The 24,961-nt window shown below is 36.0% G+C and overlaps 1 protein-coding gene across 2 annotated transcripts; it reads left to right on the top strand.

The window, feature by feature from the left end:
- Positions 1–488: 488 nt before the first annotated feature.
- On the top strand, positions 489–24,761 carry LOC131036870 (uncharacterized). 2 transcript variants are annotated; one of them, XM_057968875.2, is made up of 5 exons: positions 489–897; positions 3,244–3,622; positions 6,339–6,456; positions 17,741–17,817; positions 24,109–24,761. In XM_057968875.2, exons 3-5 carry the CDS (start codon positions 6,356–6,358, stop codon positions 24,243–24,245), a joined length of 315 nt encoding a protein of 104 aa, XP_057824858.2. In that variant the 5' UTR covers positions 489–897; positions 3,244–3,622; positions 6,339–6,355; the 3' UTR covers positions 24,246–24,761. The 2 variants fall into 2 exon arrangements, with proteins under 2 accessions (XP_057824858.2, XP_057824857.2); XM_057968874.2 differs by lacking the exon at positions 3,244–3,622 and having other exon boundaries at positions 495–897.
- Positions 24,762–24,961: the final 200 nt, after the last annotated feature.

Below are 24,961 nucleotides of genomic sequence, written 5' to 3'. Positions count from 1 at the left end.
TATAGGATGAGAATATATTCATATACGAGGACATGCCATGTATGCAATTGAATGCTTTAATATACAAAATATAAGGACATAACAATCATTTATACACAAAATATATTTAGTTAGTTAATATGGGCGCCAAATTCGAATCTGAGTTTTAGAAATTTGACAATTAGATTTATGTGTGAAATTGATTTTACACTTGTTTGAAAGATACAAGATAATAGAGTAGTAAAGTCTATAACAAATGAGTGTTTAATTATGAAAGGTGCAATAAATATAAACTATATAGAAATATAATATTTGATTATAAAGAATATAATGAATATAAAATATATTAAAAATATGATAAAATAAATAAAATAGGTAAATAAGAATAGATAAATCTTGAAAATAAAAAAAATATAAACAATTTCATATAAAATTGTACCTTCCTCCTACAAATAAATACCAATACAAATAATCATTGATATTTGACATGAATATTACACAATTTTAGATTCTTCTTTCCTCTTAACAGCCTTAAAGGAGTTTTTCTTCATAAAAAGCAGTTTAAATTTTCAGTTTGCAAGGCAGATGAAACATTAAACTTTCACGGCAGATGAAACATTCCTCACCCTACGCCTGAAAACAAACTTCTACTCGGAACCAATATTTTTGTTTAAAAGGTTGCAAAAATCTCGTCTCGACGTCAAGAATCTAGTAGCTCAAAAACCCCATTTTTTTTAAGATATACTTTACGCTTGCTGTGAACGGATTGAATCAGCAGCTGTAGGGAGAGTGGTTTTGGTTCGTCGCATTTAAAAAAAAATTCTGCTTTGGTAGGGTTTCGTAATTTCTTGCAAACTCTGCCCATTTTTTCGCGTCGGCATCATTAACAGCACAACACAATTCGTGTAGAATCTTGAGGTAAGTCACTCGCCATGGTTTCAATGATTTTTTTTAATTTTAAATCTGTACGAGCACGGATCATTGTTGTGTTTTATTTCATTCGAAAACATTTCTATTGTTGTCTGTTAAATAAATGGCATTGGTTCTGTGGTTTTATCTATGTCTGTTTTCATATAAATGATGTTATTGTAATACCTAAAGTGAGATCCCTATTTGTTTCTTCACGTAGGGATATTTTGAACTGTGAAATGAATATTACGTTTATTTGGTGGTTTTATTTTGGTTTTTTTGTTCTTGAGGTTATTTATGTGACATTTTTTATGACAAGAATTATTTTAGTTAGTATGGAATGGATACCAGCTACTGCTGATGCTGTAAATGCAATGTTTGCCAGAGCTAGTTTCACATATAGTGAATAATAGCAATTGTTCCATCTTCAGATGTAAAACTTATCTCATTCTTCTTCACACACTTATTTCTTCACTGTTTTGTGCCCTTATGCTGGCTCTTGTATTTTAAGGCAAGGGATTGGTGTGACACAAATCAACAAGATTTTTAAAAGGTTATGTTGAATAAGTGACAATCAGCTTGGATTTGCAGATGGTTGCATCCTCACATGGTTTTACATCCTCTCACATCGTTGGTTACATGGTTAGGACTCAATGGTACAATTTGGTATCAATAGGCTTTTGATATGATTGCATTCTTTTCTGAGGCTACTTGTCTATTCTATTTTAACAAAAACAGGGGTGCCACATTTGAGAGAGCTAGTATCTTTGCTTTTGCGTCAATCTGGAACGATTCAACATCCTTTTAGAAGCAATTTTAGATATGATTGTGTCTGGCAGGTCTATCCTTAAAGTATTAGGTTTCTTTTACTGCAAAGAAGAATTCTCTCTCTAAAAATTTGATTGAATTCTTTTCCATGCAAAAAAATTGCACAGTTTTGCATTTGTCTCTTTTGGTCTCCAATCATCTAGATTTCTTCTTCTAGTGTTCTTTTCAATTGCAAGGCACACAAAGAGTCTCCTGCAATCTTCTTTTTATGCACCTCTAAAGGGTTTTAGCTGCTTTTCACTGCAGAAAGCTGCACAACATTGGTTCTTCTTGATGTAGGTAATGTCAATGAGCCTTGGCTTCTCCAATCTTATCTTGACTGATGAACTCTAATGAAGAAGTAATCAGCTCTATACTTTCCACTTGAAGAATTTGTACTTTCTAGTTTTCTATACTTTGGCACCTATGCAACCATTAATCACGCGGTCATGGGGCCCTGCTCATTTGTAGTTGGTTAAAAATATGAAACTTGTGTCCGTCCATGTTGTATGGAATGTTAGTTGCATTAAAGAAAAAATATTCCTTTTTAGTCCTCCTTCAAGCTCTCCAAATAGGTCCCAAAAACTCTATTTGCATTTTAGACAAACATTTTCTAGAAGTAATGCTGCAAGCATTAGGTAAGTTAGCTTATCCACTCCTATATATCTTTGGACATGATGGATTGTTCTCAAATTTCAAAGCATTTTTCTGTTAATCTCAAAAAATCAGAAAGAAACATACTTCTAACAGGTGCTTACATTCTAGTTTGGCGTGCTTGCTCAGTTATCCTCTAGGTGTGGAAATTTGCGAAGTCTATTGAGAACCATTAAATTATTGCACTTGGAGAACTCATGAATGCAATATAATACCTTGAGCATAATTTTTGTTTTCAATGGCTGCAAAATACCATTGGCAACTATCATAGATTGCAAACCATAGGGACCCAAGGGCGGTCAAGAGGTTGTTCTATCAGCCAACCTTTGGTAGCCATCGCAAAGTGTAAGCTAGGTGTTGGTTGAGAGATGGCTTCTAGATATACATTTTGAAAATTATGATAAACCAGAATACAATGATCAAGTAGGTGGTGTTTTTACAATGCAATGAGTTTACTGGCTTGGGTTCTATATATAATAGAATCCCATAACCCTGGAGTCCAAACTATGTCAAACATTATAGCTCTGTTAGATTTTGTCTCTCTCTTACCAAATTTTAGATTATTCCGCAAAGGCCATGGTCAGCAATCATGTAGCAGTAGCAATCACTTCAATGCAAGGTTCTAAACCTGTTGCCTCTAGAAATTTTTTCTATGGAATTATAGAATTTTTTTTCTAGAGGCTCAAAAAGTTTAATGTTTGAATTTGTGTGGAGATGTATATTTCTAAGGAATCTCTAATCTTTTTTTTTGCTAATTCTTGAAGACAAAAGTCGGAGACATTCAAATGGATTATGAAAAATCAAATTCAAGTGTAGACAACGTTTTTCCTATGATTATCTTACCTCCCAACATAATTGAAATGATTTGAAGATAATGAGGATGGATCATGGCAGGAAGAGCTCAATGGAGCCTCTAAAATTCACTTGATGGGTTGGAGCAGAACCTCGTCATCATTTAATTGTATCAACTGATATGGTTAGTGATGAATCTCATTTGTTTTCTCCAAAACTAAGGGAGGCCACCCCTAAAGATCCTCCCTCTTATCCAGTGTTGAAAGGAGCTCTTTGTGATGATTCTAATGCTGAAATGACGTCGTTTGCATTTGAGATGGTGAGTTTGGGTCTAGATGAATCTAAGGATCTAGTGAGTATTCCAAATGTAGAAGAAAAGAAACCGTAAGTGTTGGAGGCAAGAAGGGCTGGATCGGTGCAATCTAAGGTTTCATAGTTTGGATTGCAAGCTTCATCTCCCCAAGAGTCGGATTGGATTGAGGTATGTTGCACCTATATGAAACTCAATATGCATGTTACTGTTTGTTTGTTTGTTTTGTTGTCATATTGCCCATCATTTATGTGCCAATCTAAGTCAATCGTGGTTTCCCTAGTTGGTTTGCAAGGTTCTCATGCCGGTCTTTATTTGTTGACTAACGAATTTTGTACAAGTGTAGACAATCACATCCCAAGTTGTGAAATTGGCATGACTGTAGACAATCTGCATGTTGCACTTATAAAATGTTTAATACAATGAAATATTTTGCCTCAAGTGAGCTAGGCGCACTTCAAGGGGGGCCTAAACTTCTCAAACTTGTGCTCAAGCCTCAAACTCATAAAAATGGCTTTAGTCTTGTCAAACTCCACTCAAATCTCCACCAAGGGTATAGAAGTGGCAACAATGAACAAGATTTGTGCTCAGGGTTTGAAAATTGGTGAATGTGAATGAAAATCAAGACCGATCTTAAAGGATGGTTTTGTTACACAAAATGGGCTTAAGTTATAAATTAATGGCAAAAGATGAGGATTTCTGATATATGAAATGAATCATTGTTGGAGTAAATAGATTGGTTAATCATTTGGTTGAAATGATATGTTTGAGCAAGTTTTTTAAAACAAATAATTAAGATTTTACTTCTAAATTTGAAAGAATATTTTGTTCTATTCACATATCTTTTTTTTTTTTGATTGGTAATAAGTTATTTCATTATATCATAAAATTAAAGAGTACATTATCAAAAAAGATTATCTTCCAACTTCAAACCATCCAGCAAAACCATCTTCAAAACCCACCCAAACCACCTTGCAAAACTAGAATTCAAAACCCACCACCTAGAATTCCCTCCAAACCGCCACCCCTCACCCAAGTTACAGTTATCCGAGTTCGAGAAAAACGCTTGTCAAAACCAAACGCAGACGACATCACTGGAATTTACAGAAAAAACAAAAATTCCAAAATTTACTTTCCAAACCCATGGACCGAGCAGACTTAATCAAAGGTACCCTGGATCAAAGCCAGGTCATTAACGTCCCTCGTCTTCCTCTCTCTCGGCCACAAAACTCGACGCTCCACCAGCCTCGCTTCCTCCTGTGCTTGTCTCAGAGCTGCTTCCACCTCCATGAGTTGCACAAATACCTTCAGAGCTTCCCACCCCCTTTGAGCCTCTTCCCTACATCGTGTCTTCATGCCATTTGATAAAGGGGAAGAAATTATCTTGGGTTTCCCGATGAAAATTCGGAATCCCTTCACACATCAAATCCCTCTTCTGGAACTGCCCACCCAAAAATAGAATCCATGCCTCTCAGGTACTGCTTGGGAACAATTGCCTCCATCACCATTTTAACTCGTTACACTGAGCTCTCTAAATCTTAACCCCAAGCCATAATGAGGGAGTACACCTCCATGTTTGTCTTCTAGCGATGGCTTATCACATCGAAATCTTCCCCTATAATAAATTTCACACTTTGCTGCAATCTTTCATCATCAAAGAGAAACATACCTCTCAATCGCCTATCTGTAACCCAGCCAAGGAATGGACACAATTGTTTCTTAGTTTTAAGAGTGAAATTTGCTACCATTCTGTATCGACAATGCCACCACCCTTCCCTAAGAAATCTGCCCAAAACCTGTTTCACTGCTCTTAAGGAGATGAAGAGAGAGGCAAACTCAGAAAACAACTCAAACATACACCTTAATTGAAGAAAAGCTCCCACCAACATAAATGCCTGTACAAACATCCTTCCACCGCCCTTCTATCTCTCCATTCGCACGCAGAAACACCTTGTTCATTAATGCATGCATGCATTAGTTCACTGTACCTGTCAAAGAATTTTTTATTTTTAAATTTCACCCCCTCTGTCTATTGTGGCACCACCTTACCCCTGGTATGAAATCTGCCTTTCACAACTAACTCCAGTAATCAAAACAAAAATCACCCTCAAGCATTAATCCAATGATGTCATCATCCACTTAGTTTGGCCAACTCGCAATCTTATCAATCCTATCCCACCACTGGGTTGTAAATGGATCCAAATCACAGGGCCACATTTGACAAAACATCCGCCACCCCATTCCCTATCCTCGTGATATGAAAATTCGAAAGTCTTAAAAAGGTTTAACTTTGAGCGAATAATTGCAATAAATTTACTAATTCACCAACTGGGGGTGGAGCCTTTCGAAATTGCATCAACAATAATTTTAGAATCCCTTTCGAGATGTAGCTTCGAGACCTTTAAGTTACATCCCAACTCTACCACAAGTAGCACTGCTTGTGCCTCCGTTTCATTGTTAGTCCCATCTTGAAGATGTTGAGCCCCTTTCATTAAGATTTTACCCTCCTCATCACAAGCCACACAACCAGCTCTTGAAATGCCTGGGTTACCTCTTGAGGCCCCATCAAAATTGACTTTAACCCATCCTTGCTCCGGTCTGATCCACACACAGTCCAAAGCCCCTTCAACAACAGAATCAACTCTGGACAGCCCATGAACAGGCAGTTCTATTCACATATCATTTAATATTTATATGCTTAAAATTGTTTTGCGGACAGCAGTATCATGAAAATGATATGTTTGAGTAAGTTTTATAAAACAAAAATTAAGATTTTACTTCTAGATTTGAAAGAATATTTTATTCTATTCACATATCATTTATATGGTTAAAATTGTTTTGCTGACAACAGTATCATGATGGATTTGTTTTAATTTTTCTTTTTCAGGGAAGGAGTTTTCATTGATGGAGTTGGGATCTCAGGGGAATCCAAGTGCTTCAACTTTTTCATTCAGTGAGGAGGACCATACTCTTGGAAATTCTCTTCGATATGTTCTAAATCATGAGTATGTATTTGACTGACTACATTTTGTTTTCAGTTTTCCTTTTTCCTATCAATTCATCTCATTTATTACTTGTTTCCTTTCCTAAGCACTTTATTGTGAGTAAGGCAAAATTGTTATATGTGTGGTGGTTTCATGCTTTACCACATGCTTTTTATAAGTTGAGGGGAGAGGGAGGAGGTTGAAGGAAGAGGAGCATACAGAGGGTTAGAGAAAGCTAATTTCCATAGATAGCAAAAAAATCCAATTGGTTAAGATTCAAGAATTAATATACATGCTGTATAAATTGAAGGAAGTGCATTTAGTCATTTGTTCTGAAATCAAACGAATGCTTGCATTTAACATTTTGAAATGTGCTCCAAAGAGAATCTTTGGAAAAATCATGAAATGCCTAAAATCAATTACAATAGTAGGCTGGAAAGAAATGCATCTTTAGGAAGTAAGACAAAGATCTAACAGTTTTATTTGCCATAATTGTCTGTAAATCCAACCATGGCCCAGCAAATAACTTTCTTTCTATTTGACAGTTGATCATAAGCAAACCATCCGAGATGTCATTCCTGACAAGTGCTTTCTGAGGATCCTCACCTGCCATAGCATTAATCTTCCATTTAACATCTGAGCTAATTTCCTGCAGTCTTAATCATTCAAATGTTTTAGGAAGGACATAAGTCTTCCAATTCATAGCATGAATATTTGTAGATTTTAAATCCAATAAATAAGATCTTTGAATGTATTCAGGTTTGATCAAACTGAGATTTATAATAACTTACAATGAGTAATGCCATTAGAGAAGAAGACCTTCCAGCAAACTTGAAGAATTGAGTAGAAGGGGCTGTTGCAAGGTGTGCGCCCTTGGTCTCCTTGTGTTGTGTAGTGCAAGCGATGGGTTTGCGACATGGCTTAACCACCTCCCGTGGATTCTATGTGTCACACGGTTGTATCGAGCATTAACAGGTCGATCTTTTGGTGCAACGGCAACCGTGTTTCCAACAAGTGGTATCAGAGCTTGGTCACAGGCTCAACCCCCCTGCTTGCACTGGGGAGGGGATTATTGCAAGGTGCGCCCTTGGTCTCCTTGTGTTGTGCAGCGCAAGCAACAGGTTTGCGACATGGCTTAACCGCCTCTTGTGGATTCTATGTGTCACGCGGTTGTATCGGGCATTAAAAGGTCGATCTTTTGGTGCAACGGCAACCGTGTTTCCAACAGGGGCTGAGTGTCAACCAATTTAATGTGACTTCTGTTAAAAAAATAAAAAACCTTGATCCGAAGTCCTTCAACATATCGCTAGCTTGTGCCTCAAAAACACAGCAAAGATATGAAGTGTCATTTGGAAACTGGATTTCAAGCAGTTCATCCATATTTGACATGATCATTCTTTTTATTAGATGAATGGGTCAAGTCCCTAAAGAGAAAGTGAATCAATTTTCTTACATACTTTTTATTTTTCTAATTTTTTTTATTTAAGTTCAATTTATTAAGAATGCATTAAAAAGGGGCCGTTATCTCCACCATTTATGCTCACTAATTGGTTGAGAACAAATAATTTTTAAATAATAAAGCGTTGTTTTCTCCACATTGGTTTATGATAACAGCTCAATCAAGAAATATAACTTAGTAATTAACTTTTACAAAGGAGTTAAATTCATTAATTGGAAGTATTATAAAATAAAAGAATTTTTTTTTCCCTTGTAAACACTTTTATTGATTGTAACTAACAAGTAAATCAAGTAGATAAAGTATTGTTCAACTATTTATTTCATGCAACTTTTTATCTTAACTTGAGAGTAAATTTTAGTTTAACTACCACTTAACAAAAGTAATAGTCACTTAACTATTCATTTCACTATTGTCTTAATTATTTAATTTAACTACTTTTTGTGTATTTCATTTTAAATTTATTTTGTTTGAATTATTTATTTATTTATTTATAATAATGTCATTATCTAATATTTAATTACTATTATATATTTGTTTATTTATTTAAATTATTTTATTCTCATTGTTATCATTATTACTATTTAATAATTAAATAAATACTTTCACTTAATTTTGATCATCAATCAATTATTTTCCTAACTTAATGAATACAGTTTAATCTGTCAAGGAGAGGGTTCTGACATGGGTAAGCCTTATTTGGTAGAGACATATGACGGCATCAACTCAATGAGTGAGAAGATGATGACCCCCATAAATGAGAAAATAAAAGACCCTAAGAATACTTTCTTTAGATAGACACACAATTGGTTGTGAGATGGAACACAATGACCGCTTGGCTACATCTTTTTGCTTTTGCATTGAGTCCAAAATAGTATAGCCATGAGATCCTTTTTGTGCTGACGATGGTTGCATCATATAGAGATTTCAAAGTTAGTAAAGGTAGTAGGCAGAATTTGTATACTCTTCCCTAATTTTGATTTGTTGGATGTAGTTATGAGTGAGTTTACTGATTTTGTACACTTCAATGGTCAAAATATGGAAGCTCTTTGTGGCAAGTTTAAGAAGAATGCTCATAATTAGTGGTACTTCCATTGCCAAGCATTCCCCCACCTACAACCTCTTGTGATTAGAGTTTTATTGCAAGAGAATATTTTGATTTTTATCAAAAAGAAAAATAAAAAGCATTTTCAAGTTTGAAGTTTTATTTACAATTTAATTTTTTATAAGTCTCTAACTTTGCCTCAATAAGCTGCTAGTTTTTTTTGCATCTAATTGGAATTGGAACTCATACTTCTTTATCCACTCAGTAAAGCATAATTGAACGCACTCAAGAAAGGTAGAGAATTTAGTTTATGTGAATTACAACTTGAAATTTTGCACAAACAAATGACTAGGGAGGGGGCATGAATATGTAGGATATAGAACTAGAAAATATTGACTTGAATGCTTCCACTTCCCAACATATTGCCATTCAAGGAGGAGCCAAGTAGCAACTATACTTTTAGTGTGAGTGCTGGTAGTGGTGACATTGCTCGTGGTTCTTATAATCGACATACATCATCTAATGTCAGTGACAATGATTTTTTTTGAGAATCCATATGATGCCGATTGTTGATGTTAGTACTTTAATATTGAACAATGAATATATATAATGACATCAAGTTTAATTAATTAATATTGAAGTAGTATTTTTAATTTTTATGGTCGTTTGGTTTATTATACGATGCTATTCAGTATTCTGAACTCAATTCCTGCTTTTAGGCTGCAAAGATGCATATATATATGGATTTTTTTGGTATGGATGAACCCAAGGCCATTTTCTTTTTTTTTTTGCTGAATTTGCTTACCAAACCCCTGTACTTGAACCTGAAGCTGTACCCAGACTGGGAACTTAGATTAGGAATGATATGATTTAATCATCATTTTATTTTGAGATATTTTGGCTGTTTCTTACTTTCTCAATCTGATTAGTTTCTTTACAAACAAGTCAAGGTTAGTGTAATGTCCCCATTTTTTAATAGGATTTAATAATAAATATTAATAATAAAATTACAATATAAAAGAATTAAATTAAAATATAAAATAATGAAAATTCAGTTAAGGTTAATGAAATTAAAATAATTAAAATTTAGTTAAGTTTGAAGTTTTATTTACATTTTAAATTTTTATAACTCTCTAACTTTGCCTCAATAAGCTGCTAGTATTTTTTGCATCTAATTGGAATTGGAGCACATACTTCTTTATCCACTTAGTAAAGCATAATTGAACACACTCAAGAAAGGAAGAGGATTTAGTTTATGTGAATTACAACGCGAAATTTTGCACAAACAAATGACTAGGGAGGGGGCATGATTATGTAGGATATAGAACTAGAAAATATTGACTTGGATGCTTCCACTTCCCAACATATTGCAATTTGCGGAGGAGCCAAATAGCAACTATACTTTTAGTGTGAGTGCCAGTGACATTGCTCGTGGTTCTTATAATCTGTTGAAATTAGACTTTTAGATGAAATGGAAAACTCAGAAACTGAATCTTAATTAATTTGCTGTTTAGTTTAGTGACTTTCAGAATTAGGCATAAAAATAAAGATGAACAATAATGAAACACGACATGCAAATACCCTGGGAAAACCTCCTAAGAGGAAAAACCCAGCAATAAAGACCCACAGGTCTGATTATGCATTCAATTCCAAAAGGTAACAATGTGTACTTAGCTGCAACTCAGATCTGAGATCTGTATTCTGCACACTTGCATAAATCTGATCTGCTTCTTTATCATGAACAGGTTTGCACTAGGTTCTTACTTCCACAGGGAATAAGTCTGCCCTTTCAAGTGAATATATTTGCTTCGGGTCTGTATCAGATCTGCACCTTGAAGAACTTGCTATCAACAGCAACAAAGTATCAGATCTGCACCTTGAAGGACTTGCTATCAACAGCAACAATATTCGCTATGATCTTGAACAAATTCGCTATAATCCCTTTGAACAGATTCACCAAGTTCAGTAACAACTTTCGCACCTTTAAAGCAGATATTCTTTTTCGCTGTTTTGTGTGTGTATTGAATGGCAAATGACTTTGTAATATATGAGTTATAACGTGCAAGTTTTCCTTTGGGGTCGGCCCCATATTTTGGTGCCCATATTTTATATTTAACCTTCACACGTTACCTTAATTGTTCTGCCCTATTTAAGGTTCGCACGCTACATGTCAATAGGACCCAGCTGAGTCTCCACGTTACATCAAGAAGAAGGGCCCAGCCCTATAAGGATTCAAATCCTTATTTATTTTCCTCACTAAGTTACAATAAACTAACATAATCTACTTACATCATCTAATGTCAGTGAATGATTTTTTTGGGAATCCATATGATGTCGATTGTTGATGTTAGTACTTTAATATTGAACAATGAATATTTATAATGACCAAAGTTTAATAATTAATATTGAATTAGTATTTTTAATTTTTATGGTTGTTTGGTTTATTATATGATGCTATTTAGTATTCTGAACTCAATTCCTGCTTTTAGGCTGCATATATATATATATATTATATTTTTTGGTATGGACAAACCCAAAATGAACCCAAGCCCAATTTTTTTTGCTGAATTTGCTTACCAAACCCCTGTACTTGAACCTGAAGCTGTACCCAGACTGGGAACTTAGAGATTAGGAATGATATGATAATTATCATCATTTTATTTTGAGATATTTTGGCTGTTTCTTTTTTTGTCAATCTGATTAGTTTCTTTACAAACAAGCCGAGGTTCGTGTAATGTCCCCATTTTTAAATAGGATTTAATAATAAATACTAATAATAAAATTACAATATAAAAGAATAAAATTAAAATATAAAAAATGAAATTAAAATAATTAAAATTTATTTAAGGTTAATGAATGGTCAAAAGGCATGAAGTGAAAAGCTGTGACTCCCTCAAACATGATATATAAAAGAGAGGAGAACATCATTTGGAAGGGGGAATTTTAATCTACAATTATTAGTGCAGATCTGTCTTAAATAATAAGACAGCAATGAGGAGACACGACCCTTTAAAGGGATATCTCTCTCCAAAGAGACGTGTCTCCTCAATGAGAGATGAAGGTATAAAGGGAGTAAGTATTTAAGACTAAGTTACCAATTCGGATATGGACGGAGATACAAAATCAGGTACGGATTTTTGGGTTAACAATTTTTTTTCCCTTGGGTACATGTATATATATATTATAATAATATAATTATATTAAATATAAGATTATAATATAATATAATATAATATTATATATATGTGAATTTATAAAAAACTTCAAAATTAATAAATAAATAAAAAACATATTTAACTAAACATTATGAAATATATAAAAATGAATTTAAATAAACTTTCTATTAATAGTTATATCATTTTGTAAATTTTTCCGGTGATCATAAATATATGTTTCCTTGGCTTGGGTGCGGGTCGGTTGTTATATCAATCATTGTTTAAATTTTAGTATTCAAGTTAAATATTTCCAGCCATTGTTATCTGTTGTCCTTTATAGTATTATCGATTTTTGAAATTTTTACCAATGATTTTTGGCTCGATGTTTGCTGCTATATTCGATAAATTAAATATAGGACAATAATATACATGACAATGCATACTAGACACAACAGTAAAATATATCTTTATTTGCACATGCAATTATTACAAAGAAGAAGACCAGAGATGGTCGGCCAAGGGCTACAATTCACCTGACTATACCGTACTACCTTCCTTGGCAGTACACAACATATTTAAAGGACTCGACAGTTGTCGAGAGGAACACAACTATCAACCAACCGACACCTTAGCTACTCCAGAGTGATAGCTACTCCAGAGTGACAAGCCACTTAATACGAACAATTAATACATTGGCAGATAAAAAATATTATCAAACATAACAATAGGTATTTTATGCTGACTACACCATCCCCCCCCCCAAAAAGAAAAAGTTGTCTTCTAGATGACAAGTAAACATCAAGTAATATTCGGGAAGACTAATGACAGACAATGACTTGGATAGGACAACTCCAACTTGTAGTGTACCTACCAAATCAAATGGAGGTTTGGGGGCAGCACCCCTCACAGGGTCTTAGGGCAGTGCCCAAGCCGCACTCCTTGTTGCGATACAGGGTGGGGTCGAGGGGCAACGCTGTTGACGCCAAGCCCAAATTAAGACTTGCAGAACCATGAAACTCCATGGCACACATCATTTTTTTAATTTTCGAAGACGCTAGAAGCAATATTGATGAAGCCAGAGAAGAGCTTTTAACCAATGTATTGTGAAGAAACCACTTTGCCGTACCACTAAGAAAAAATGTTGTTGGGTGGTGAAAGAGTTTAGCATCTGCCAATGATTGCGTACGGTAACCCAAGGAAGTTACATGAGCTCTTGGGAGTTCCTATCAAGCCGTGTGATGGGAAAGATTATGCCAAGCCATACAATGTGAAAGATTGAAAACTGCCGTACCATGTCACAATGAGACCTCCATACGATGCCACAATGGTGATGTCGTACACTATTGATGTGGATAGTTCGGACTCCAAAAGCTGAGTGTAAAACCCGCTGTATGATGTGAATATTGAAATGTCGTACGTTCTGCAAGGGTGAATGTCATACGATAACAACAAGAGTAAGTTGTACAAGGGAAGAGATTTTGCCAAATCGTACGGTATGCCAAGGAATATTTCATACGGTGAAAATGCAACATGTCGTATGGTGTGAATTGTTGCAGACTGTACAAGGTGAACGTGAAAAGGCCGTATGGGTAATTGAAGCCGTACTCCCATTATATAGTATTTCTGTATGAGAGGGTGAAACAATATTGATGACACCACCGTACAGAAAATTGTCGTACAATAAAAGTGGGGATGCCATATGGTGCCAATATGAAGTCGTCGTACACGACTGTCTATTTGTACAGAATGGCCAAAGATGGGCCGTGGGCCATATATGAGGAACATAACGTTGTCATATGGCAAGAAATTGTTTTATGGGACTGTCTAGCCGTACAGAATGGCCAAAGACGTGCCATATGGGAGGAATATAACGTTGTAGTATGGTGGGAAATTGTTGTATGGTGTGGAATGAAACAAGTTGCCATGGTGCAAAATAGTAAGGAGTTCCTACGGGTGCAAGATGTTGTACCCAATGTCGCCGTACAGGTGCAAAATGAAACTTTCGTATGGGTGCAACCTGAAACTGCCGTACAAGGAAGTTGGGAGTACGAGTTTCTCCATAAATTTTTTGTGACGTTGATTTTCCTTCACAAGTATCTGTACACTCCACATTACATATTCTGCTCTTTGTACCGTCAAATGTATTCTTCATAACTTTATATGCTTTCATTGGTTGCTCTTCATTGAGAGTTGTAGTTTCAAGAAAATTACATGTTGGTGAAAATACCTCGTAGGCCTCCATTTGCAAGTGGAATAGTCCATTCAGGGAACTTGGTCTCATCTTCAAAGCAATCTTCCAATTCGAGCACCCCTTCATTGTTGGGTTCCATGCCTTTCCTCCCTTCATCCATACCTAACTCTCCACCCTTGGACTTTGAGTCGGAGGATGCTAGCTCTTCACTCATCGCTTGGTTCCTCAAATTGATGACGTGCTTCCTCCCATCACTCTCGATTGAGAGTGTGTTCCGCTTCTAATTTGATTTGCCTTGGCAATAATCAACCATCCCCTCTCGAGGAGTGCATCATATGCTCTCTTCTGCAATGAGAGGAATACAAAGTCCAAGAAAAATTGTTGTGTCCCAATTATTACTTTTTGTGCCAACAATGTTTCGAACAACTTGTTGCCATGTTGGTCGATACCTACTAAGTGGAAGGTTGGTGGCCACAGTGTCAACTTCCCCAAACATTTCCAAGTGTCCTCTGATAGCACATTAACTCCCGAGCCTCCATCGACGATGGTATTTGTCAACTTTTGGCCCATTATTTCCATCTCGACAACAACCGGCTTCCTCTCAATGCTCACTGTCAACAACATTGGATCACTGACCTCATTCCCTTCGCATGGTGGTTTCCCCATCAGTTCCTCCTCTTGTGGCTTCCATTGTTTTTGGATGACTGTGTTAGCAATTGCCGTTCTCAATTGTGACATAGTTTGAAGAAGGTCTACCACCTTGATGGGTATGCTTGTTTGTAGCACTCATCAAACTATGTTCTTCATTGACTCCCACAATGATGTACTTGCAATTCCATTGGAGTTATTTGTTCCTTTGGCGACACTTGTTTGACTTCTACTCTAGCTTCTCAAAGTCGTTCCTTCTTCGTACAAGGGTCCAAGTACACCGCCTTCTTCATTTGTGATCTCGTGATTGCCAAAATTGCCTCATCTTGTTTTGCCACATCTAGCATATTAATACCCTTTTGCTTTGGGCAGTCAATGTTGTCATGATTCTCGGGTCCACACCATTTGCACAATAATTGTATTTTGTCTTTCTTATTTTGGCAGTCTCTCGCAAAGTGTCCCCATTCACTACATTGTTCGCATTATATGATAGGGCGTCCTCTAGAGTCGTACTGTAGTTGATTTCGCCCTTGTTGATTTCCATAACCGTCTGGTGATACATTTTGCGATTTCGATGGGCTAGACTCTCCCTGTGTGAAGAGTACTTGCGTACTTCTAGTCTTCAAATTATATGGACACTCCTTTATTGAATGACTTATCACCTAGCAATCTCACAAAACATCTTTTTAGGACACAATTACCTTTTGTGTGCCCCTCAGTTTTGCACTCAGTACACCATAGTTCATTACATTCTTTATTGGTTCCTTTCTTGGCCTTCAATTCTTTCATCATTTTCAACATATCTTGTCAAAGGGCTTGTACGATTTTGGATTCTTCATCATTGCTACCTTCAGTGCTCTCATCATCGTCGGTCTTCGTCTTCTCTTGGGAGGATGTTTTGGTTTCACTCTCGATGTCCATCGTCCGGTTGTAAGCATTGATGTACGAGGACGGAGGCACTACTTTCATCTTCTTGCGCAATGAGGGGATCAATCCCTCAGTGAACCACCTCTTCTTCAACCCATCGGTTGGTTGGTTCTCAATCTTGTTCAGTAGTTTTTTGAGCCCACGATTGTATGCTCACACTTTCTCGTTCTTCCCTTGCCTAGTGTTATAAATTTCTGCAACAATTTCATTGTTGTCTCTCAGCACTTTAAACTCTTCTTGAAATGCCTTCTTCAATCTGTTCCATGATGATTTGTATTGAGCCGCTAGGTTTGTATACCAGTCGATGGCAATTCCCCATAGGGTGATGGGGAATGCCTTCAACCAGTAATCCTGGTTGTCCTGACGATTCGCCTCCCATATTGTTATGCAGGTCTTGCAATGGCGTATGGGATCCTCTGATCCATTCCTTGTAAATTTTGGGATTTTCTGCTTCTCTTGGGTGTTCATCATTGTTTTCACTCAGAAGGTACTGGAGGAGTCTTTGGCTCAAGCCCCCTTATTCTCAGTACCTCGACGAGGGACAAGTTCTCGCAAATTGGTTTTTTGCTTGCTTATTCCCTTGTGTGCCGGACTTGGGGGACTGTTCCAACCGCTACGTTCCGGTGCTTTCCTTGCACTCTCGACCATGCGCGCATCCTCTACACGTCCCCCTCCAGCGTCCCAACACTCGGGGTACTTCCAAGCTCTGACTTGTCCTTGTGCTCCCTTCGGTCCAGGGCTAGCGGATCACCTAATCGCTTGGTCTTGACCACCCTATGGCCTCTTCTCACCTTTATTGGGGTCTACGAGCATGAATCACTCAAGGCTGACCTGATTTCTTTTATGGCAACGGTGCCAAAATCTTTTCGGCTATATCTGATAAATTAAATATAGGACATAATAATATACATGACAATGCATATCAGACACAATAGTAAAATATATCTTTATTTGCACACATGATCATTTAAGAGAAGAAGACCAGAGATGGTCGGCCAAGGATTATAATTCACATGATTATATTGTACTACCTTCCTTGGCGGTACACAACATATTTAAAGGGCTCGACGGTTACCGAGAGGAACACAACCATCAACCAACTGACACCTTAACTACTCGAGAGTGACAACCCACTTAATACGAACAATTAATACATTGGTAGATAACAAATATTATCAAACATAACAATAGGCATTTTATGTCGACTACACTCGATCTCCTTGTGTCCCGAACCCGGTACGAGGGCTCGGACTGGGACACGGCTCGAACCGGGTCCTGCACCTAGAGGCTAAGGGAAACTTAGATTTAAGATGAAGAGAGGGGATTAGAAGTTCAAATTATTAGTTTAATAGAAAGGGTGTAGGCATCAATCAAGGAATGGAATGAAGAGAGGAATAAAGAATGAAGCATAGGCAAAGTTGCACGGATACAGATACAAATACAGAAACTCACCAATTACTCAGTTGCGACTTAGTCACAAGCAAGTTTGAATCACAAGTACTCGTGGGTTTTGTGAATAATTGGTGTGTTTTTCAACTATGTTTTATGGTATATTGTATGGAGTCTTCAGACCATCTTCACTTTGTACACATCAAAGAACAAGTGTAGGGTGGTGGAATGGCTTTCTCATTTCCTTCTTGTCCCCTTTTAAACATGTTAGGCAGAAACACTGGTAGTTGTATCAAACTTTGGTCTGAATGTCTAAAATATGATATTCATTGTACCTCTTATATACGTACATGTGAAGTAATTTCAGAAAATATGTTAAACAAACTTGTACAGAAATGAGATAGTTTTTATGTTGTTTTCATAGGAATTAATTGGATAAATAATTAATAACCATTCATTTGTTATCTGAAAATATTTATTTTGCATTGTTGCAGTCCAAGGGTGGAATTTTGTGGATATAGTGTCCCTCATCCTTCAGAGAATCGCATCAACGTTCGAATTCAAACTACAGGTTTGTAACATTGCTTATTTCTTTTCCCTTTTTCAGGTTATATTCTTTTTAGTTGTTTCTTTTTCCTTTAGATGCTACCAGATGGCTTTTGCTCCATGTAATCTTTACACATTTCTTCTTTCTGAATTTTGGAGTTTTAGGGGTGGTATAAGCTTCCTTTAAGTAAGCAAGTTTGTGACTAGGCATTTTAATTTTGCAGGACCGATTCACTTACCAATAATGAATGTGTAGTGCTTCTAATGGCTTTAATCATGACATTTGTTTCTATATTGTCTTGGTAGTATTTTTTCAGGACACAACTATTGTGGTCATAAAAATTCTATAGGGATCTTGTTAAGTCATTGGGGATGCTGTGTAATTTTTTTCTAATTGGAAGACAATTCTATTTCTGTGATGTACTGTGCACCATTGATTGAATGATTGACTTGCTTTCCCTTCCTTTCTTAGACCTTGTTCAACATGTCATACTTTTTTCAAGTATTATCATTCCTTTTAGTCTAAGTGAACTACCAGTTCTCAGTTCTGTGTTGTCCAGTATTTTTATGGATCAATGTTTGTTATCTTAAACACTTGATCGCACCATGGGGAAAATTGATGACAGGTCACTCCTCTGTATACAATTCTGCCAAATACCTGCTTCAAAAATGCTCTTATATGTAAGTTTTGGATGTACGTATATGAAATAATTCAGTAGATAATGTAAACCTATACTGCTACTCAATTTCCAATTTGTGGGTTTAAAGGAGCACATTAGCAAAGAACTTCATACCAATCATCTATGCCTAAAGTATTTTAAGTTGTAATTATAAAAATTAAAAATGGAAACTACTCAATTAATGTTTTCCCTATATACGCCTATCTCCTATTCAATTAATGTTTTCCCTATGGATGCATGGTCTAGCACAGTAACTTGTCTTTAAAATAAATCATTGGAATTGCAATTTTAAAAACCATATTAAGGGATTTTGACCCTTATTAATCTTTTACGTATGAGATTTGTAACAAGACCCAGCTTTCATTGAAATATCAAATAGGCAATCTTAGTAATTTGGTGTAACACCCATTGTAATTGGAAAATATCATCTTATAAAAAGATTTGCATCCATTATTTGCTATCTGAGCTAGAGCATCATTTTTTCAAAATTATGGTGATGATAGAATGAGGATTCTTGAAATGAAGCATGCTGGAAGCATGTAAATACCACTTAGCTTTGCTGAATTGAACCAACACCATGTAACAGATGTGGCAAATTATTGGGTAAAGCCATGCTCACCAATGAAGAGATTGATAGAAGCTTTTTGATACCTGTCTCTGGATGTGGAAGCAGATAAGGGGGATTTGCCATGAGAGGTTATTCTTTACTTGCAGGATAAAATTATCTATGGACCCATGGGACATTGCAATTAGTATTGGAGCAATTATTTACAGCTCTATCAGCAGCATATCAGAATATTCATTTTAAGCAATGGTAGAAATGCTACATAACATATTGAATTATAATGTTGTGCAGCATATCAGAATATTCATTTTAAGCAATGGTAGAAATGCTACATAACATATTGAATTATAATGTTGTGCTGTTGTGGGGGATTTGCCATGAGAGATTATTCTTTACTTGCAGGATAAAATTATCTATGGACCCATGGGACATTGCAATTAGTAGTGGAGCAATTATTTACAACTCTATCAGCAGCATATCAGAATATTCATTTTAAGCAATGGTAGAAATGCTACATAACATATTGAATTATAATGTTGTGCTGTTGTCCATACTATTTTTCAATCATTGACATTCCGGAGAAAATTGGGATTCTTAATTAGCAAGTCCATCAGTGATGGCTATCAGCAGAGAAAACTATTGTGTACAAGCAGGTGATGGTTCAGAATTTCAAAAATGTGATAAGTCACAGTAAAGTTTTTGATATCTGAAAAAGTAATTTACATTTTTTTAATAAAAGAGGTAAAATATAATATTATGAAGAAATAGGAAGAAACCCCACAGTTGCAATATAATAAAATTTAGTGTGGCAAAGATGTTAAATGGATACCAGTAAATCGCATCTTCTAATCATCTTGCCAGGTCTAAGTCTCTGGCACTTATTCTTTGGGCATGACGATAATAGACAAAACCAGAAACTGTAGGCTTGAACTTCTTAGTTCTCACTGTCTTTCAGATACTCATTCATATCCGTTTGACAAATGATATTCAAATGTTCATAAACTTGTAATCAGATTTCAACACATCAAAGGTACCAACCATAAAATCATTTATTTTCTTTTGATGTTTTCATTTATTGATGCCATTCTCATCTAACTTGATGTTAAGAACTTGATTAGCAGAAGTCATACTTTTCTGATTTCTCCAAAGGAGCTCCCTGTACGCTGGTGCCTTAAGTGAATGGGCTGATTAAATGCTCCATTCTGGGTTGATCCTCATTTTGTCTTTTCGCTTGTTGGCAGAGAGCGTTCTAATAGAGGAGGGATCAGGTCCATATCAAGGCCTCCTTTGGGTATTTTGACTTGGGAGAAGTCACGAGTCCTTTTGTCATACTTCAAAGTTCTTTTATCATTTAATATTGAACCCCTCAGTCTGTGATTGTCTGCAGTTCCAGCATTATGCTTGGTTTGCATCCACTTGTTTACTTGGCTTTCATCCAATGGATGAATCTCCCTACATAAAGAAGTCTTACAGATGATTTAGTCAAAGATTATGCGAGGGTTGAAAATGGAACTATATCTAACACTCATTTTGACACATTTTGCTAATGAGTTGGCTTCATTATTGAATACATTTTTACCGATAATTATAAGCTTTGTATTGTGATTGTTGTTAATTTAGATGCTTGTAGCTTTGTATGCAACACAGGAAAGTTTAATATATGAAATCTCGTCTAGTGTGTTTTATCAATATCTTCAATTCAGCTCGTGTGCACATTCTTCCTGATGTTTGGTTTTTAGCTAGAAAATGTGTGTTTTTGTTAGAATAGGTCAAGTCATTTGTAGAGATAAAATATATGTAATTTTTTGTGTGTGTAGAACTGCTATTCAGTCTTGTGGGCACACCCAAGAAGTAAAATAAATGTGGCATATTAGTTTATTTTCTATTATATGTTGAAAACTTTTCAAAAACAAACTTTGCATGTAAATAGTAATTTTGTCCATAAACTATTCTTGTAGGGTTTAAGTTGAGTTTTTGTTTCGTAAGGGAGCTTCTCCTTCTAATTCGAAAAAAACGTTCAACCTTAAATACTGTTCTGTTTTGCAACTTTATTGAACTTTTTTGGTTCTCTTTTTTACCTGAGGAGTTTCATCAGCGTTGGGCATTAGAAGAGGTTCTAGTGTGTGTATCTTTGCTTTATTCTAGTATTGTCTGCCTTCCTCGGTCCTTGACACTCTCCTATGGATATTATCAATCTGTATTGCCCCTTTTGTGATGGTGGATGGTGATGCTGTTGGTTGTTTGTTGGCTCCAAACGTTGCTACGGACATTGATAGCTCCATCTAAGCCTTGGTCTCCAGCTTTCAACATCATTACTCTTTGTTTCCTCATTCGTATTGCTATTTGTTAGCAGCACTGTGCTTTATTTTGTCTTATGTAGTTTTATTTTATTGTTTTTGATTTTGCTTTTAGGGTTCTATCTTCCTAGAACTTTCTGTTGTCAACTTCTCTTACCTCTAGTTGGATTGATCTACTTCACTCTCATTTGGGTTTGCACTCCAGTTATATTTACATTTGTCTCAGTTTCTTTTTCAGATCACAGGGTTATTTTTACTTTGAGTCTAGCATCTCTCATATCATTTACTTCGCTTTATTCTAGTGTTGTCTGCCCTCCTTGGCCCTTGGCACTCTCCTATGCACATTATGAATCTCCATTGCCCCTATTGTGGTAGTGTGATGAAGTTTTCAGTTCTCCTGCCCTGAACTTTGCTACAGACTTATTGGTCTTAAGTTTTTGACGTAATTGTTCCTTTTTACCTTAAAGGTTTGTCTCCCTTTACATGGATATTTCTATTTTTTCTATGGTTTGGGTTTGTCCTCCAGTTATGTTTACATTTGACTTAGTTGCCTTTTCAGATCATAGGGTTCTTTTTAGCCTAGTACTTAGTTATTGAAAGTGAAAGTACTTGAAGTCCCATTGACCTTTTTTGGTTAGTTGTGGATATTAATTCAAAAATTTCCCCTTCCAAATATATATTTTCTTCCTATTTTATTCTTTCTTGGTCAGGCTACTGATGGTTTTGTCCAATTTTCAGGTGCATATTGACCCTTCCATTCTATTTGATGCTGTCTTGCAGGACAGCTCCCTAGCATTTTTCATATCATTTGCCTAAAAGTGTTGTCTTTTTGAAGCCAATTTACGAGGCTGAAGAATTTGTGAATGTGATACTGTGAGTTCATGTAATTATATATTTTCTATGGTTCTGTTTTTCACATCAAAATTTTGACTGCAGCTCATCATTGGTTTTTTAAAACCATAATATATCTTTGCCCATGGCAAGAAACAACTAAAACGACTCTTGTATAACCATTTATCCTGAGGTGGCTATGGCTGTTTATTCTGGCTCAATGCTTGTGAGTTAGATTCTTTGAAGAAACACACACTTATACTGAGAGGAGGGGTGAATCGGTATAAGAACACCTTTTTCAATTATAACTTTAGTAATCTTAAATAATAATCAAAACATCCACACAAGTAAGATCTAGCAAATTTGAACACGAGAAGCATGCACGATTTTACATGGATACCCTTCGGGAGAAAATTATGGCAAAATATTACTTTTATATGTATCTTCTTACAAGCTTCGTAGGCACCAACCCACAGGAGACACCAATCCCCTTCATTGAGCACCAACTCAACAAGAGACACCGATCTCATTGAGTGAGAGGCTCCAACTTCCAGATCTTGCAAAGTAGAAGGCACCAACCTTCGAAATGCAAGGTGATTATGATGTTCTTGGATCTAGCCCGCACAGGTAGGTGAATTGGCTTGGGCCGTGGGTTTGCTCCCCATGGGTCTCAGGTTCGACTCCCTCCCCGGATTTAAGAGGGGGGACTGCTTGCGGGCTGTGGATCCTCCCCACAGGGGATTAGTCTCACCTCAGCTCGCCTCTTCCTGAATCCCAACTTGGCAATAAGTAAGACCAAGGTAAGGCAGGCTGGGCGCTGGGCTGGGTCGCAGGGATACTCCTGTCGTAGCAAAAAAATAAAATAATGTTGTTGGATCTGCCCTAGATCCCTTCAAGGTCTTCAACAAAATCTGCCCACTCCTTCACACAAATTTGCATTGAACTTCTGCTCTTAAATCTCCACTCAGATCTGCAATATTATATTCAAAATATGCTCACAAATCTGCACTATAAACTTCAATGATCTTTTCTCACAAATCTAGCATGAGCTTTCTCTAATGTTACTTCACAAAGTGGGATCAAATGAGTCACATAAATCTGCTCAAATATTTGACAAATAATTTCTGCAATAACTCTTTCTTCCTGCCCTTCATACACCAGTAAATCTGCTCTAAATCTGAATGATATTGCAATTGAATTGATAGTCAAATGCTCTCCAAGAAATGCCTTTTCAAGCTAACGGTCATACCTCTTCAACCAGGTCAGCCAGCATGGTTATGTAATTCACTTCACCAAGGTCAACCATCAACAAATTAATATTTATTATTTTTATTATTCAAACTCTTTCCCAAAACTTGGGCGCTTGCAATAAGGAGGTCGGCCAAATTAGATGGGGCACACAAAAATTATTAAATTGAATTCTCTTAGTTAAAGAGGTTGGCCCACTTGCTCTCTCATAATTATATTTATAAAATATTAATATAATTACCCTTAAACAAGGGTGAACTTCCACATAGGATTTTCAGTAATATTCTGCCTATGATTTTATTTTTTGTGCTCTTAGGAAGCAATAATGTCTGCTCCAAAAACGCCTTCATCTCTGCCTTCATTTCTGCTCTTTTTCGTGACAGCACTGCTTGACATAATGACAAAATAATCCAATATTCTTTACATCATTTTTTTGGTTGCAAAACATTAAAATGTAGTAGCAGTTAATCAAATTTCTTAGAAAATATGTTCATTATTTTGGTGTCTCTTTGCAAGTTTCCTGCATTTGTGAACTTTATGATCTTTTAGCATTTTAATTGTTTCTATTCGTTTACTCACCAGAAAGGAAAGCTTTCTGATGGTATGCATCCAGGTTATTCAGATTTTTGGTTACTGTAAGTTGGCTATGAGTCCTATACCTAATTTATATCAATTGTGTTGATTGATTGGTGCAGGTGTTCCTGCTAAAGATGCACTCAAAGATGCTCTGCAAGATTTGAGGCTAATGTGCCAACATGTAAGAAGTACATTTGACAGAGAAGTTGAAGGTTTCAAGGCAACAGAGGGTGTGAAGGAAATGAGTACAGAATGAAATTCAAGGCAACGGAGGATTTAAAGGAAATGAGTACAGAATGAAAATCATAAACATGAATATTCTTTATAGTAGTAAGATTATTTAATGTCATTGCACCAGTTAACCTTTCGCTATAACACATTATGGTGGTAGTAGTAGCCAATATACTGGGTGCTTATCAGAAAAGTTGCAAATTGCATTTTGTAACTGCTATAAAGATTTGGTTGTGCAAAAGCTCTTGAAATGCCATTTTTATGCAAACTTTAGTACGTAGATCTTGAGAATTTTGAAGTGACCTGCGCTGGTCTGGCATTTAGACAGTTGAAATTTTGGAAGATAACTTATCATGCTAATGTGCTATGTTAATGACAATTCTTTTTCATGTCAATTGTATCTTTTCTCTGTAAGCCTGAATTCAGAAATTGAACGTAACACTACCTATATGTTACTTCTCTCACTGTGGTGGGCCATCTTAAATATTGGTTGGACATGTTCAACTGTATGGTCATCAATGAAAACTGTTATTTCAAATCATGATAATTCGCGTTACAGTAGTGACTAAAGAAACGCAAGTAGGATATAAAATTATTGGGTACTTCTTAACAAGTCATCAATGATTCTGGATGAAAGATGAATTTTTGGTTCTCATGTAGTAATAAGGTATGGATAGAGATTCACCTTAATGTTATTAACTTAAAGTAACGTTTGCACTCAAAAGAGCATTTCATGGTCCA

Source organism: Cryptomeria japonica, chromosome 2 (genome assembly GCF_030272615.1).
Source record: "Cryptomeria japonica chromosome 2, Sugi_1.0, whole genome shotgun sequence".
Taxonomy (NCBI): domain Eukaryota; kingdom Viridiplantae; phylum Streptophyta; class Pinopsida; order Cupressales; family Cupressaceae; genus Cryptomeria; species Cryptomeria japonica.
The sequence above is the reverse complement of the archived record's forward strand: the minus strand, read 5'-3'. Positions and strand labels throughout refer to the sequence as shown.

Excerpts from the sequence above, each read along its gene's own strand:
- LOC131036870 (XM_057968875.2), top strand. The coding sequence starts at position 6,356 with ATGGAGTTGGGATCTCAGGGGAATCCAAGTGCTTCAACTTTTTCATTC. Across the intron at positions 6,457-17,740 it reads CGATATGTTCTAAATCATGA|TCCAAGGGTGGAATTTTGTG; the intron begins GTATGTATTTGA and ends GCATTGTTGCAG. Across the intron at positions 17,818-24,108 it reads CGTTCGAATTCAAACTACAG|GTGTTCCTGCTAAAGATGCA; the intron begins GTTTGTAACATT and ends TGATTGGTGCAG.